This window comes from Pygocentrus nattereri, chromosome 24 (assembly GCF_015220715.1).
Source record: "Pygocentrus nattereri isolate fPygNat1 chromosome 24, fPygNat1.pri, whole genome shotgun sequence".
Lineage (NCBI taxonomy): Eukaryota > Metazoa > Chordata > Actinopteri > Characiformes > Serrasalmidae > Pygocentrus > Pygocentrus nattereri.
In genome coordinates, this window is record NC_051234.1 from 5,636,191 (window position 1) to 5,653,870 (window position 17,680).

The following is a 17,680-nucleotide window of genomic DNA, read 5'->3' on the forward strand; positions in this document are numbered from 1 at the left end:
GTGTATGAAAGACCGAGAGACGGCGGGTGGAGAGGGGGGTGAGAGAGAGAGATTCAGTGCCTTAGGGGCTGTCAGATCCCTGAGAGAAAACCTTTCATCACTGTCAAAGCACGTGAGTGTTCAGCCAGCCAGCACTAGCAGCCTCGGCACTATGTGCATCCACCCTTACTGCATGTACAGTGCATGTACAGTGGATAGCATGGACTGCTGTTCTGTGCACAGGTCACTATTGTGGATGAAAATCTTTCAAGATGGTTATACAGTGTTAGTGAATACAGGAAATAACAGCTGAATATATGCTGACTAGTGGTCAATAGGCAGTTGACAAAGCAGCAAGAGGTCAGAATTTGGTCAATACAGTCTACTCCAGTCTGGTCTGTAAGAGTGACTTTACGAATGTACTCTAGATGGGGTTCAGTTCACCTATAAAGTCTAAAAGCAGAGATTTTTGACACTATAGTTCTTTTGTTGAGTAGCTGGTGTATAGCTGGTGTATTACATCCTATTTTCAAGCTTATGGCAATGCAAACATTATAGCTTCATAATTAGCCAAATGTTGATCTTTTGTAAAGAATCTGTAACTTTATAATGTCTGCATGTACTTTAATAGAGTTTCTCTCCTCGAGATAGAGCTTGTCTGGGCTTGTGAGTCACAAGACCGATGTTCTTTGGTTGGTATGTAGTTACGGTCTCATAGCTTTCAACAAAACTATAAACTCCCACTGGAGCAATCTTACTGACTTCAATAAATGCAAAGCAAACTAGCGAGCAAAAGCAAATGAGCAAGGGACAGCAAAATATCAAGTGAAAGCAAAAAAAGTAACAAGAAAAGAGAAAAGTTCATAAGAGATCACAAAATTAGTGACTGAAAGCAAAATAATGAGTTAAAGCCACCAGCGAGTGAAAGCAAACTAGCAATTAAAAGCAAACTAGCAGGCAAAAGTAAACTGGGGAAGGGAAAGCAAACTCATAAGGAGAAGTAAAGTGAAAGCAAACCAGAATGAAATCTAATGAAACCAGAGTGAAAACAACCAACACACGAAAGCAACTGCCAAGTAAAAGTATACTAGCAGCAGAAAGCTGAACATAGAACATTTATTTGGTGGCAGTCATGGGCTGGAGGTTAGGGAACCAGCCTCGTGACCGGAAGGTCGCCGGTTCGATCCCCAGAGCCGACCCCCAGAGCCAACAGCACATGACTGAGGTGTCCTTGCGCAAGACACCTTACCCCCAACTGCTCCCCGGGTGCTGCAGATTGGGCTGCCCACCACTCTGGGCAAGTGTGCTCACTGCCCCCTAGTGTGTGTGCGCTCACTAGAGTGTATTTGGTGTTTCACTTCACGGATGGGTTAAATGCGGAGGTGAAATTTCCCTGTTGTGGGACAAATAAGGGTCACTTAATCTTATCTTATTCTCACCATCACCATCTGTGAGTTGGTACCACTATGAATCCTGATTATCTGAGCTTGTATGCTTGCCACATTGTTTAGTTCTGCTTCAGTGGTGTAGCAGGCTGGAGTCTTGGACAGAGGGTTGTCGATCAGTCAAGCTCATTAGAATATTAGGCCACACCTAGTAATTTCTCAGCTAGGTGCTTTCATTTGAACTAAGCTTTAAGTTCTTATATTGAACTTTATATCTTACATTGTATTCCCTGGATTTGTGAACTTAGCGAAAAATAGTTTTTCATTACATACGTTATTTAATTTGACCATATTTGCATATTATTTGCCATAACCCCTCTCCATGTGAGCTTTGTGATGTGATCATAACCATCCATTGCATTCTGTCTCTGAACACCCAGATGAAGAGGAGGAGGATCCTGTTATTTATTACTCCACCCCTGTACAGTCATTTGATGGAGAAGCAGGTTTGTCCTCCTGAGTCTCCACCCAATTTTCTGTTTAACCCTTCAAACTCTGGGCTTATTATTCAGTAACTAGTGGGGCTAACTTGATCAGAATTTAACAAGCTTTGTATTCTCTTTGGTATTCCCTAGTACTAGGTTGTGAAATCATTCTTAATCATTCTTCTTGCAAAAATATTTACATTTCATAATTTACTGCCGTTCAGAATATATCCAGTAGACAACTTTGAATTAAAGCCTAGTCTCTTGTGCACTGTATAGTGTTGTAGGAGCCATGATTGCAGCACCATCATTCAAATACAGGTGTTATACATCATGTAGATGCCAAAAGCATCGAATGAATAAAATAGAATTCATTTATATTTATGACCATCACAGTTTTAGTTTTAGCTTGTTTGAATTACTTGCTTCACTGTTTTGATTTGTCATGGAAAGCAGCAGTAAGTACGGCACACGTATTAACAATAGCTCTGCTCTTTAAAGGCCTTTACTAATGAAATGTGCACTTTAAGCTACAGTTTCTGTGGTTTAAAAGAGACAGGTGAAGCTTTGGAATACCTAATAGAGAACTGAATATAAGCATAATGAACATGCATTCAAATAGTTCATGCTAGCCCCAGTAACTACTATAACAGCCTATATAACTAGCAGAAATTATTTGGTAACTGCTATGAAACTATTATAGAAGTGATATGGAACAAAGGCCGCATTACAGAAACTCCCAAATCTACTCTGTGTAGTCATAACAGTTCCTAAGTTCATAGCCTTATCTCAATTTTTGTTATTATAGAAGAATCCTAACTAGACCAAATGTCCTAAGTACTGTCCGAACTTCGATTATATGCTCTTGTTTGCTGTAACATTAGCTGTTATATTGATAAGAGAATTTTAACGTTTTAGGCAGCTGTGATGGACAGTAGAACAGTTGACTGTGACTAACATAATAGTGTTGCATATATTTACATTGAAAAACAGCAGTTTGAACTTCACTGCAGTCGTGTTCTCCTCATTCCTTCTTGTCGATGAAAACGTGCCAAATAAAATATTGCAGGGATGGCAATGAATAATGTGGGGACAGCGAATGTGAGGCTGTTTAATGTCAGAGCGGCTGGCAGGCCAGGTAAAGCCTTAGTAAAAGGAAACTGAACCTGGGAGTGGCCACGCCCTGCTAAAAGGCAGGAGGTACAGTAACTTCCAGTCCCCGGTCATCTCACTTCAGGTTTGTTTTGACATTTTTCACGTGCGTTTCTTTACGTTATTTATTACGTATTGACATTTCAGCCGTGCGTGCGTTGAAGGTTGCTTGGCAATAGACGAACCAATTGATTATCGATTATGAATGAGTAGTTTAGGGTTTCCTAGTCTCAGAAGACATACATTTATTATAAGCTAGAATTCAATATGTAATATGAATGGAAAATTTTATTTTAACCCTGTCCGATCTTATCTTAGTTGTAAAGAGAGGAAGTTTCTGTAATACAGCCCCTGGGATTTCGGCAGTTAATCTCTTTTTTCTATTAATTTAATCTGTTTTGTATTCAGTTTTTTTGCTTTTTTTTGGCTGAAAGCCCTACCATCTTTTCTGAGCATTTTACCTCCACCAGGGCCAGGAAAAAATTCATTTTCACTAATTGTGACACATGGTTCGGGAACCATGGCAGTACACACAGTTCACGCCCACACACTTACCAACATCTAGCACTCTGTGATTTTGGTGTAGGAGAAACATACGCACACACACACGCTCTTACGCTCAAACACACCATGTTGGCATAGCGAGGAGTTTCCAGCAGATTGCACTTCCTCCGTCCCTCCATCTGTTTGCTGTTCGTCTGTGTTCTTCCAGCATCACATGACCACACTTTTTAAGATGTGTTTGTCTGAGACTCTACTGCTGCATATTCAGTTAACTCTGTATCAGCTTTTCCGGTTCAGTGCTGATATTTTGATATTTCACCATTTATTCACAAACGTTGATTAGCAAAATTATGCATTTCAGAGTATATTATACCATGTCATAGTTTAAGTGGACTAAGCATCCAAATTCATTTTAGAAAAGGCCTTAAAGAGAAATCAGACCAATTTTTGCATAGATACATTTCTGCATAATTCAGTCGAATGTAATCAAAGAATGTAATCATAGAAATGTGATGTGAAATGGTCCATTGATGTAGGAAAACGTCTGATTGTCTTTACAGTTGTGGTGACAAGAACCAGGGGTCACAATGTCTACAATAAAATAGCCATTTTTAATCACTAACAGAACTGACCAGGGAACCTACACATGATTTATAAACTTTTATATATAATGTTAATTATAGAAAAATTGTGGTAAATCTTATTTCTCCAACATGAATGGCTTGCATTTTAGGCCAAAATCTTATGAAACAATCCTAAAATGTCTCAGGCATCGGGCAGTGTATTTATAACCCGTTCATTTGATAATTTTCTATGAGGGAGCTTTTAGTGGCATTAAATGATTCAAATGTCTGGTTCCTGTCAGCACCACTGTGAACAATTCTAACTGTTTAGTTTTACTAGAGTGGTGCATTTCACATGAAGACCCTCTGAATGATTTATTTACATCTTAACCATTAAAGTGTGTTGGGAAAAAAAACCTCTTTGGAATCCACTCTTTAAACTCTAGACAGGTTATTCTATTACTGATCTTCTCTAACTAGTTAAAAAGTGCTGTATTAAATTTACATGATACAAGTGTGTGCATCAAGTAATTTACATCAACACAGGTTTGTCTTACTGTTTGGTTATTTTCATCAATATTTGTGTTGATGTCATGTTATTTTATTCAAGTACATAACTGAATTAAGTTTATTCAGTACCATATAGTGTAAATGGTTAATCTGTATACAGGAAACTGTCTGAATGTGCAGAAGTGCTTGTCTGTGTTCATTGTATGTCCTATTATTGCTCTGTATCTGAAAGACTATGAGGAAAGGCCTCAGGGACCTCCAGCCAATGGACGGAAAGGCAAGTGTTGACTGAGGTGTGGACTTGCAGTGACGTCTGCTCTCTGGACAAAAGCCTTTTGGCATGTGTACTTTAGGGCCCAGCTGATCTGATCGATTGTTCGACATTATCAACCAATGTTGAGGTCCTGCAAATGTACCGGTATCTGCAAAAACTCTTCTGATAGACCCTGTTATTGACACCTAAACAGTCTAATGAAAACACCAAAGGTTATAACGTTGGACTGCATGCTGTATTCGTTTTAGAGGGCAGCACTGAGTTTATTTGTTTATTTAGCTGCATCTGGCCCTTTTTTGACTTCAGTTGGGAGCTACAAAGCTAGAAATCAAAGTATATAAAAAAGCCAGTTTGGCCACTTTTGACGGTACTTTAATAGTTGTATACAATCAATTCTTGATGAAGAGGTATATGCAGGATGCTGCAAGACAAAATAGTCCCCAATGAAACTTTTTAAAAAAGATTTACCACTTATTTACCAACATTATGTTACATTATCTCAAATCTCAGAAGACACATTTAGGTTCACTGGTTATTTAGGTTATACTGGTTATATACTGGTTATAACCATTTCACATCAGATATCTCTAAATTACTTTGTGTACATCTCAACAACTAAATTATTGAAATTTATAGAAATTTAAAAGAATCTATGTAATTCCTCTTAAAAAAACAGTCACAAATGTTTTTATCGGTTGGGCCCTAGTGCGTATGCCTGTGTGTGTTTGCCATCTTTTGTGGCTTCCACTTTTCTCCAACTCCCACACGGCCTCTCATACTTTCTGGGTCAGTCTGTCTCTTTTTTTCCGCATTCTGTTCTCACAGTCTCTCACTGTCTGTGTTTCTCACTCTCTCTTCCTTTTTTCCTTGTTTGATCATACTATAGCAGGTTGTCTATTTCATGCATTGTGCTGTGAATAACTAGGAGGATTCAGGGAGACTTTATTAAATGAAAGTGATGGGAGTTCTCAGTGATGGGTCATCAGCCAAACCGTCCCCATAGTTAAGTGTCAGTCCATCTCGTGCACTGTCCCTTAATCCAACCTGCCGGTCCAGTCAAGTGTACCCTTATTATCTGCAGCACAGTACTTGCACTAAATGAGACTGAGCTCAGTTCGTCCTCAGTTAGCTTTGCTTAGACAAGCCTGTCAAAAGTGATTCATACCAGCACAACTGATAAGCCCGTTTTGTGACAGTTGTGGACCATTTTTCAGCTAAAAGTAAAGATTATTATAAAATAGAAGTATTATGAGGTGAAGCAATCAAGGCTTTATGATTTTGTAGACTGCTGCCTTTACGTTAGCATGAAATCAAGCTGAGGAGACATTTTCACCTCATAGCATTTTTTCTCAGTCTGTGACAGTTACAACATTTGGCCAGCAGATGGAGCAAAATCCTCTCATGAAAGGAGCTGTTCAGTTTGAAAGTGCTGAAATGGCCGAGATATTAACTTGGATTCCATTCAGAATGGCAAAAACGAATGATTGATATACAGTTGGTCACAAAATCAGACTTTGCAGAGGTATAATATAACTGAGAAATAAGTTCATTATTATTATTTGTAAATAATCACTATAGTTTATTATAAGTGGGACATGTACCACTATGAAAGTTAAATTGAATTTTACAATATTTTAATATTTGATTGCTTAAGTGTGTGTAAGACAAACGTTAATGCAAACCTATGTTATTATATTGTATTTTCTATAGAACCAAACATACAGTTTGTATAAATATGAAATTATCACTACTTACCGTTACTGTTTACTGTTTATAATTATTGTACCATGCAAAACACAGAGACCATTCTTTCTATAATACATTTCCAGACAGAAAAAAAAAATACAAGTTATACATTTTTATAACTTAGATATTTATGAGGAAATTAAATATTTGTTAACTCTAGAAAGGATGTGTAACTTTCAGAAGCCATTACTGAGAAAAGAAAATAAACAATTGTCAAATAAATCAAAGAAGCTGTTGGGTGTTTTAGAACAATGAAGTGACCACCTCCAAGCTCAGACCTTAACATCATTGAATGTTTTTGGAATAATGTGGATTGTGAGAAGCAGAAAGTGCAGCTAACATCTACGACTGAATTTTGCAGGTATGCAAAAATATCCCTGTAGATTTCTTTGAAAAACAAGCCTTTGGAAAAGAATGGAGGCTAAAGTAACAGCAAAAAGTAAACACATCAATGTTTAAAAGAAATCATACTTAGTTGTTGAGGCGTATGTTTAATTTTCTCTTAAATGTGTTTTCTACTTTTTTCCTGTTGCTGAAAAATGAATTACTTGAACTTTTTTGCTTGGGAATAAAATAAATTGTGATCTCTCCCTTTTACAGAGTACTTTTTGTCTGTAGCGGTAGACTATTTACTTCACTACACCTTTAAAACTTAGATATCAATATTATTCAAATTTCAAGTGGTATGATTATTATGCTTGCAGTGGTTTTGTACTGTGGTATTTAATTAAAAAACCAGTACTCATGCTATACCTAGTGCACATGACTCAAGCAGTCAGTCCACTCACTGCTGCAGGCAGCATAGCAGACCCTGTGTTTTTTCTGACCATGTTTACTGACCTGCATTGGTAGAGGTGACGTGGGAAGACCAGCGGCACATGCACAATGGTTCCGTTCCTGCTAATGGCCACCCCTCTCCGGCTCCACCAGGTTGGTCCTGCCTGATTGGACCTTTTGCTACCCTCTGGCCTCATGTGCTTTCTTCCATGCTAGACTGTGTGTTCTTTCCTTTCTTTCTTTGAAAGACTCTGAAGTCTGACTGTCCACTGGCCCCTTTTCTGAGTGTGCAAAGAGCAGAACGTGCAGTAACAGAGAAATGTGTGAGCTGTGTTAATCACAGCTCTGAGAAAGTGTGAAAAGCAGGAGAAAGAGGCCTGGAATGAGTATAATAAGAACTAAGGCTACACAATATATATCATTTACTATCGGGATATCAACTTTGCAGCATATATATTGCAGAAGGCTGCAGTATGCAAATGAGTCCGCTAACCAATCACTTTTGCTGTGTAAAGAGATTGAGATGAATGAGATTACAGTTTGATACCTTTTCCATTGTTTATATAACAAACTGCTAGCCCTGTTTTCTGAAGACAGCACAGTATGTTTTGATTTTGCAAGATTTTGAAGTAGTTATGTTGCTAATTCATTTAGGTTTTAGCAGTATCTCAAGCAAGTCGTCTCCAGATCTTGAGAAAACAGAGTTTGTTATGTTAAGATACTTGAGAAAGCAAATAAAACTAGAAGGACAAAGTTTGTTAACAAACATAACAAAAGCAGCTGATTATGCTTGAAAGGTTAAAACAGTTGTAAATAATTGTTGATTGTTTTTGAGAACTTAATTATGTTTATATAATAATTCCAGGTAGTTGCTATGTCGTAGCTCTGAGGCTGCTGTGGTACATTGTTATGGCATTGCTTGACAGTTGTTAGATGGGTGCTAGGTCATTGTCATTACTATGCTATTGATGGGCCAAATGGCTGCTAGTTGCTTTGTTATTCCAGGTTGTTACTAAGGTGTTGCGAGGCTGTTTCTTTGTCTTAAGTTTTGCTAAGGAGTTACTAAGTGGTTCATATATTATTCCAGGTGGTTGCTAGGATATTGCAAGTTGTTGTTAGATGTTGTTGCTGTGGTACTCCAGGTGGTTGCTATGGTGTTTACTTGCAGTTGCTATGCTAGGGCATTGAGGTTTTCATTTACATTGCAGCGACCCTATAGTATTGAAAGGTGTTTCATGTGGTATTTTATTTTAGATGGTTGCTAGAGTGTTGCTAAGTATCTAAGGTGCTTACTATGCTATGTTATCCAAGTGGTTGCTGAGTTGATTCTTGGAAATTGCTGTGTTACCATAGGTCAGCACAGGCCATTCTTATGGTATTCCAGGTAGTTGCTTAAGTGCAATAGGCTGTTGCTAAGTTATCCTAAGTGGTTGCTAGTATGTGTGTCATGCTACTATGTGGGGAAACCATGACCTTGTATGGCTTCCATATTTTTCCATGTCACATTATTGATTCTGTTTTAAATGTTGTAGCATTTTAATACTCATGAATGAAATATGTAGCAGTGTTAATACGTTGTGCAGCCATGGTAAGAACAGAAGTAGTTGGAGATTGGATTATTTTATTCAGTCTAACAACACAAATGTTATAACCTGTATCACAGTCTAACTCTCTTATTGGCTGGCTGGTTGCCATAGTACTTTAGACAGATTTAGGGCACTGAAAGAAATGCTGCTGCACAAATAGATGAGAAATCTTGATGTTTGGCAATTTTATGTCACCTAAATAAAAATCGATGTGTCATTTGAAGCTCCAGTCCAAGCTTACTAAAACCAAGCAGTATAGTCCAGAACATGCAGATACTTTGTATAGATGAAATAAATATTTGCATTCTGCAGTGGTTTTAAAGCATTTCTGTTGTTCCAGCACCAAAAGCTACTCTCCCAGTTTTTGATTAGCGTGTTTATGTCAGCTGACTGTGTATTAACTGCTTTGCCATATGGTCATTCAGTTTGTTTTGCCGTGCCTGATTGGATGGACCTTGTTTCTCCACTTGCTGTTCGAGACTGAAATTGATTTTCATGTTAGTGTTCCTTAGGGCCTCACAGTTTAGTTTGGTTTGCCTTAGCAACAAGTCTTTCCTCAGAGGTTTGTGTGAAGCTTTCAATTAGCTTGTGCTGTTTCAGTGCTTATCTGATGCTGTCAGGGCTTGTATTGAAACCTCTTTAGTGATAGAACCTTTGAAAAGACTCAATTGACGTTATTTCTATGCCACACATAAACACAGATAATGTGATGCACAGACGGTGCAAATGATACTAACATTATCCCATTTGGCTAAATATCTGAGGCAGGGATGTTTCAGTCATGGTTTAAATGAAAGATAAAAAAGCAGCAGACCCTCAGTAGTTGCATCTGTACTTGTCTACTTTGTTATCAAGGTACTGGACATAAAGGAATGGCTGGCCTTATGGAGTTAGCTTTAGCCTTATATGGACAACAAAGTGTTTGTGTTTCCTCTCGTACCTCCTGAGCCTCAGGCAGCTGCATCAGTACCGCAGTCTCATGACCTTGTGAGCGAAGCAAGCTGTGAACGACCAGCTGGTGCTGATTGCATGAATGTATGAGACAAATGAGTTGACTAGCATGTTGCCTTGTGGCTGTTGTGTTGCCGTGAGGTTAACATATCTGTGGTTAGAGTGTTAGATTGGGTCACTTTAAAGGCCAATTCTGTTTTAAATATCACCTTTATGTGATGATGAATATGCTAATAAACTTAAAATGGACAAATGAACATGGCACATTTTCAGCCACTCTTTATTTTTGCTGCACTGAAAAACATATCGAATCAAGATACGAATTAAATAATGAATTTTGTGAATCAAGGTAATATAATCCAGTGAAAGTCAATTATTTTTGTGTAAATAATGCAGCCTGTCTTTAACCACGTCACATTATTGATTCATCAGTGCATTTTAAAGGACCAGTATCGTTGAAAAATCTTTTTAAAATAAAGAGTTTATCAAAAACATTTTTAACGTTTCAAAATGTACCATTCACATCATTCTAGAGTCCACAAAGCTGCAAAAACAACTCCTTATTAATGCATTATTATTGAGATGCTATGAAGCCCATTTACATATATTCACCTATTCAGCCTTCAGCAGTTTAGCTCCACCTGTAGTTAAGTTAAAAGGAGAGTTTCAGCCTGGACTTCTTTTTAATGAAGCACAATACAAGGCTGAGAAAAATATTAGATATGGGATGGTTTGCAAGATGTATCAGAACTGTAGGTAGCAACATAAAAGCAATATATGTTCATAATAGCAGAAAATTCTGTTCATATTGTGTAGTGCTATTAAGGACTTGTTGAATACCCTCATTATTGTGGGATGCCTTTATGTTTTTTGCTATATACTATATGTATCCAAATATCTACTCATAAAGGACCATAGAGAAATGTCTGGCTCACTGTGCGGTCTTACCTACACCACAGCTGCACCATACATGACTCAGTGGAGACTCAGTGGATTAAACTTGCGTTAGACAGATGTTCGCATTCTGTTTCATTCCAGTGTCATTCTTTAAGTGACTGAGTCTGTTACGGTGCTAGATGCAAAACAAGGCAGACGCATTAGTGGCGAAGAGAATGGCGCATGAGATGCTTATCCTCCCTGACATCATGGAGCTGCATCTCTCTCTCTCTCTTTCTCTCTGTCTCGCTTGCTCACTCACTCTGGTTTTCAGAAGCGAGAGAAGAGGCTCACTGGAGTCTTGCTTAGGGCCTGACTGATTTAAAACTTTTGTCACTGATACCTGTGCCAAAAGGAATAATAACCGATGTCGTCTGAAAAAATAGTCAATTATTTAACATATTCAAGTAGTATTTGTTAACCAAGGCTTCATGACGATAAGATGGCCAGTTTTCTGCTGTGAACTGTGAATATCATTGTTCATTATACAACACTTAGTTTCAGTAGCACAATGTGATTGGTTGAGAAGTCTTATCAGTGTTGATATTGGTGATAACAGCATGTTTTTTTTCACATTAACTTTATCATTCTGCTGAGCACTGTTTGTTAAGGAATGACTCGCTTTAGGCTGCAGTTTACCGTTAACTAGGTTTCTACTTAATATAAAAGAGATTATATCTTTCCTGCAGCCCATTTTGGTCAGACTCTGAAGAAGGTTATGATACCGGGTCGAATTCTGGACCTACCATTGCCCCTAAGTGTGCTTTTTGGTGGGCGGCGGTATGACAACGGAATAACTAATCACATTGGAATTAGACAGAAACAAACAGCAGTAACGGATGGGCTGTGAAATGCTTTGCAGATGGGCTGGAACAAAAACACATTAATTTTAATCTGGCACATATTGGAAAAGCTGAGATGAACCTGATTCTCTGAAAGTTTTATGGCTGTATACCTAATGCAGAAGTCCACTGGTACAACGTTCAGGGCTTCTTTATTTTTGTTTTATTAGAACACTCAAGGTTGTGTGTTATCGCAGCTAACATCAAGGCTGCAATGATCTACCTCGATTTAAATACAGTTGTGATATTGCCTAATTGCTTAATTGTGATATAAAATGGAGTGTCTTGTAAATTGTGAAGTTTTATTGACATTTTTCTCAATGCCAGTAAATCTGTGGAACCCTCATTTTAGCTGACTTATTGTGCAAATGATCAGTCGGGCACCACTAAGACGAAAGCTTAGTTTTGGACTAGATTACACTATTATTAAGTGGATTATTTTCAGTGTTTGAATAGGTTAACAATGTAACGGTCAGTCTAGCTATTCCAGGCTAGACTATACTAGTCTATTCTATTCTTTGGGATTTAGAAGCCCATTGAAAATTCTATCCACATTAAAATGGTTGTATGTGGTAGGATAGTGATACGGATGCATGAGAAGCTTGTTGGGTTATGCAAGCTTAGGCAGGCTCTGTTCAGAGTGTGATTAATGATAGCTGCAGATGAAAGTACAGCTCATTGTTACTAAAGGGTAAAAAATGAAAGAGGGGGAGGAAAAAAAAATCGAACTACAGTCAGCAGATTCTGTTTCCTCTGAAGACACTGATAAGGAATTTGAATATACAGTGTGGGGGGTGCAGTCCAATTAGTGGCGTACAGTGCCTTGAGGGAGAGATTTCATTACATAACCTGCACCAGACTAAAATGTGATTACACTGATTTGTGTTTTTGTGTGTGGTAAGTTACTTGCTTGCTTACTTATATGTAATACATATGGGACATATTATTATTACAGATTATGTTATGGAACATTTTCTATTTTATGCTTTATTATTTTTCAATAAACACACACACATATACATATATGCAACATCAGTATATGGGAAACGAGTATGACCTCACACATCCTGACATAGTATAAAAACAAAACAGACCCAGTGCAGACTCCTGCGGCCAGTGCTGCTGTCTTTGTTTAGGTTAGATGGCAGACTGTTGTTTTTTTTTTTTGCAGTCTTTCACCTTCTTCATGCTAGCGTTTGTCGTTGGAGCTTTTCCCCCTCCTCTGTCCCTCCCTCTTTCCTTCTTTTTCTGCCCCTCTCTTCCTTATCTCAGGTCTGCTGGGCTCTGTGTCTTCGTTCATTCACTCTTATTAGCATTCTCTATTAACATCTCTTTAACGTTTCCAGAAAACGTTGCTGGATTTCTTCCTTTAGCACGGAAAATTACCTCCTCCTTTTCTCCTCCTTTCCTTCCTTTTCTAACTTTTCTCCAGTCTGTGCAGTGTTTCCTGTGGTGATCATGTGTTTTTTCCCTTTAATTTTCTGTTGTTGTTGTTGATGTTGTTGTATTGTTTTGTTGATGTTACCCCTCAACACTTTAACCCCCACATATTCCATACTTTTCTAACAACCACCCCCACCCCCCCAAAATCTTCCGGTACACACACCCTCTCACACCCATCTTTGTCTGTGTCTGTCCATTTGTGTGATGTGACTCCTCCCCCAACCCCCCTCTCCAGAAGACACGGAGTCGCCTGCTCGGACAAACTCAGGTCTGTCTGCCCGTCTTCTCTGACCCTTCTTTACCTTCTGTACTTTTCTTCCTTCTCTTATTGCTTCTCTTACTCGGATCATGCTCATCCTGCATCAGCTGAAAGAGTTACAACTCTAGTCGATCTGGCCTGACTCACTCTGAACTGTCTGGTCACAGACAATTAACGTCACTTGGGCTGCAATTCATCTGGAACTTGCTTGATTGGTAGCGATATACAGTCTTTATATCTGGAGGAGGGAGGAAGATGGAGAGATATATGTACACTGAGTTGCCGGTTTATTAGAACACCCATCTTGTACATACACACATATACTATGTAGGTGCATTAGTAGGTTTTAGAGCTGTAATCTGGCCTTTGTCATCCCTCTCTACCTCACTGATTAATAATAAGGGACCTATGTAAGACCACTGACCAAATGATGGGCTACAGTCAGTAATTGTATACCTAAAAAATTTACCTGTATGGTAGGTATACATAATAAACTGGCAAATCAATAGTACAGTATTGTAAGTCAGTCACCATTTATTTAATTTCCAATCAAAATGACCATTAAGTACAAGTTATGAATTTTTCAGTGTCAGAAAAAAGCAGAAACATATTTAACAAAAACTTCACAGATGCCTTAATAACTAAATATAATATCATTCTTTAATGATATTTTATGTATCCACCTACTGCCTCTATTACAGCTTCCATTCTTTTTGTGAGTCTTTCTGTTTCTCACTGTTCATTACTGCCACTTTCAAGCTGGTGGTTTACTTCAAATGATGAAACAATTACATGAAATTGAATTACCACCAAACAATCTGTCACAAGTAAACTCGATATATGTTTCAGCACCGTTTGAACTGGAACTGGACCAGTCACCGTCAGATAAAGATAATCCACTTGCATGAGAGAGGGACATCAAAGGAAAAAATAAACAGATGTTTCCAAAACAGTGATTAAAAGATACAGAGGAAAATGCACAGGTGTTTTTCATCCTTCTATTATGAGAAGACAACTCAGTGCTATAGGTCTGACAAGCTGTGTAGCCTTCATGTAAGGAAATAGACCAAAAAAGAGAATTTGTGCTAAAACACAGAAACCTGATGTCTGATATGTGGAGGAAGGTTTTATGCACAATCTCTTCCTAAGTTTTTTCTTAAATTTGTTCTAAGGAAAGGTCCAAAAAAAATCCATCTTAGATTTTTTTTCCTGCCACTGAAAAATGAACTTGTGCTTAATGGCCGTTTTGACTGGAAAGTAAATAAAGGAAGATTGGTCTCTGAACTCTGAACTGCACAGTTGTATATATCCTACTCTTTCAGATAATTTGATGCTGAAGTCTCTTTTCTTAGTCAATAATGTTGTAACGAGGAACCGCAGTGTTCTTCCTTCTTTTTCATTTGCCTGTTCATTTCTCCATTGAAAGTCCGTGGGAGTTACTTTTGACCCCTGTCATGAAGCCAAGCTAATGGATTCACAGCAGCTGCCAGCGCTGTGCACGTTGTCCTAAGTCTTGTTGTTGCTTTGTCATGCCACCACTTTATAGTTACGGTGAACATATAGACTGGCAAAGCCTAGATTATATTACCCTTCAATCAGGGCTAATATAATCAGTTTCATAAATAAAGCTGGCTTCGTAACAGTATTGTCAATAAGTAAAGTCAATATCAATGACCTGCTGATATTAATACTCCATAATTACTCCCAAGTCGTGTGTGATTTCAACACTGTTTTGAGGATATAGGCTACAGTCATTCATAGATTGTTTTTTCCCTCCTCTCCTCCATCTGTTTGCATTGCTTCTCATCGCCATCTTTATAAACCAAAAGTAAAGAGAGAGCAAGCAAGCCCACAGAATGAAGATGAAGGTAGGCTGGCTGGACTTTTTTGGTGTCACTGATGCCAAAAAAAAAAGATTTCCGGTCAGGAAATCGAGCCACAATATCTTGTCAATGGACACTGTCATGGACACTTTTGAATGAGGAATGTTACTTTTTAAAGCTGAGCAAAGCATCATTTCTTAAAGCAATGATAACAAAAATATGTGACATAAATACCAGAGAGCACTTCTTACAGTAAAGATGAAGACTTTGCAGCTGGAAATGTAGGCCTATAGAAGAGCTTTAGAATTTCTATTATGTAATTTGAAGCAATACAGTAATGGATATATGACTTTGCTGAGCGCTGCTGATTCATCTTAGTTAGGAATCAAGAGCACAACAGCATTCTCCTCACATTTTTTCATCAAAACAAGTGTCTTAGCATGCCACACGCAACCAAGGTTCAACACTGATTCAGTATGCTACATGCTCCCGAGACATTAACCCCTTAAAATCTCAGGCTTATTACATACTAAGGCTTCTTATTCGGTAACTACAGGAACTTCACTGTAAACTAGCTGAGACTTTCTTAGCTTATCGAAGTATGTAGTGAAACTTTTAGCCCACCAATCTGCCCTGCCATATAAGAGGTTAAAGACTGGATGGAAAAATGAAGAAACAGCTTGTAGACGAAATTGTACAAATATTGTTTTTCTTTTGTTTTTGCAAGGCCCAGGACAAACTGCTGGAATTCAAGAATCAGCACAATTGGCCTTGAGTGCTAGAACTGTAGAACAGAAAATAGATCACATTCAGACTTGTGTTACCTGTGGGAGCACGGCTCAGAACAAATCTTCCCGAAACATGATGACCAAAGTCTCTTTTGATCTCTTGGAAAGAGCTATATCTGCACATGCAGAGCTATGCCTCTTTCTGTGGATCAGGCTATTGGTAGTGTTTATGTGATGCCCTACATTGATTAACAACTCAGAGAATTAGTGTTTATTTATGCAGGGTTACACATACAGTTAAATGAATCAAATGTGGAAGCCCAGCATCAACACGCTCGTCTGCGCATTCAGAATATCGTTTTTAATGCAAATATTTTTCTGTTTACATATTTGGATTATGTCAGCAATTTAGACTAATGAAATATATTAGCTGGCCATTATTTCCTTAACTTATAGATTTCTCTCTCATAATCCAGTAAAAAAAAAAGCACAAATGAAACTTCAAATTGAATCCAGATATGTGTGGTAGAAGTAGGTTTTATTATCATTTTACTACATGCTATTTTTTTTACTTCTAACTTTATGTAGTCATTTTTGACATTGAAATCAATGATTGAAAAACTGAATGAAAAAAAGACTGTAACCTGTTTTTATAGGATGCACATATAATCTGTTTTGTAACGAAATGTAGACAGAACTGTGCAAAAGTCAGAGACTGCCCTCATTTTGTTAATTTCCCGTTAAAACAGCCATTAAGCACAAGTTATTCATTTTTGTAAGAACACAAGCAACTTCTTCATTTGGTGTGCAAATTTTCTTCTTTTTGTCTGTTTCCTTTTCTCAGTAAAGGCTTTTTGACAGTTACATATCCTTTCTTGCCTAGAGCAATGACTGGTCTTCTCACAGTGGAAGACAGACAGAAACTGCTGTAGATTTTTTAGCTCCCATGTCACCTTTCTCTTAAAGATGAAAGCTATAAGCACTGTTTTTCTAATGGTGGTAGGTTTAGTGGTCAAAATTGGTAATTAGGAGTCACATTTTATTTTTAAGTCTTCAAATAGTCATCATCTTTTTCATTTGACTTTCCTCGTCCTTGTGCAAGTGGATTATTTTACATCTGATCTCAGAAACTGAACAATTAACAGCTTATACTTAATGGCTCTTTTGACAGGTCTCTGACTTTAGCACTGTAATTATTGTCATTATGTAATTGGATTTAAATAGTATAGCACATTGGCACATAATAACTAGACTTGTAAAGACTGAAATAAAAGATGATGAAGTTTAAGTGTTGGAGTAGTGGCCCGTACCAAAGCAATTTCTTAGGTCACGCACCAGTACACCCAAAACTGGGCTAGTGCCGGGGTTTGTCAGCCTGACCCGCATTTCCCACTCAGGCTTCACCCAAAACTTCATTAGAGCCTTATAACCATACGTTCTCTCCCCCCACCACACACACACATACACACACTCACCATTGTTCCATGTGCTTGGCAGGTGCCATGGATGTGGAGGAAAGAGCACGGCAGATGAAACTGAAGGTGGAAAAGTTTAAGCAGGGAGCTGCGTCCGACTCAAGGCTGGACCAAGACCACCATTTAAAGGCAAGTCACTGACTTACGTATTGATGCTGTTGGAACAAAACATTTTATCTAAATTTTTGTTGATTTTCAGTTAATGATAGTAAGATGCCTCATAACTCAAGTTTTCGGCCATTTTACCGGTACGTTCATCATG

The 17,680-nt window shown here is 38.1% G+C and overlaps 1 protein-coding gene across 49 annotated transcripts in view; it reads left to right on the forward strand.

The window, feature by feature from the left end:
- Nucleotides 1-17,680, forward strand: part of rims2a (regulating synaptic membrane exocytosis 2a) — a 273,985-nt gene that overhangs the window by 188,517 nt on the left and 67,788 nt on the right. For 34 of the 49 annotated variants that reach the window (XM_037533989.1, XM_037533985.1, XM_037533990.1 and 31 more), the window contains 3 exons: nt 13,369-13,401; nt 15,222-15,260; nt 17,441-17,547. The exons of 8 other annotated variants lie outside the window; for them this stretch is intronic. In XM_037533989.1, coding sequence (XP_037389886.1) covers nt 13,369-13,401; nt 15,222-15,260; nt 17,441-17,547 — 179 coding nt within the window. The remainder of the gene's footprint in view (nt 1-13,368; nt 13,402-15,221; nt 15,261-17,440; nt 17,548-17,680) is intronic. 7 more of the 49 variants (XM_037533997.1, XM_037533992.1, XM_037533998.1 and 4 more) reach the window with 3 other exon arrangements.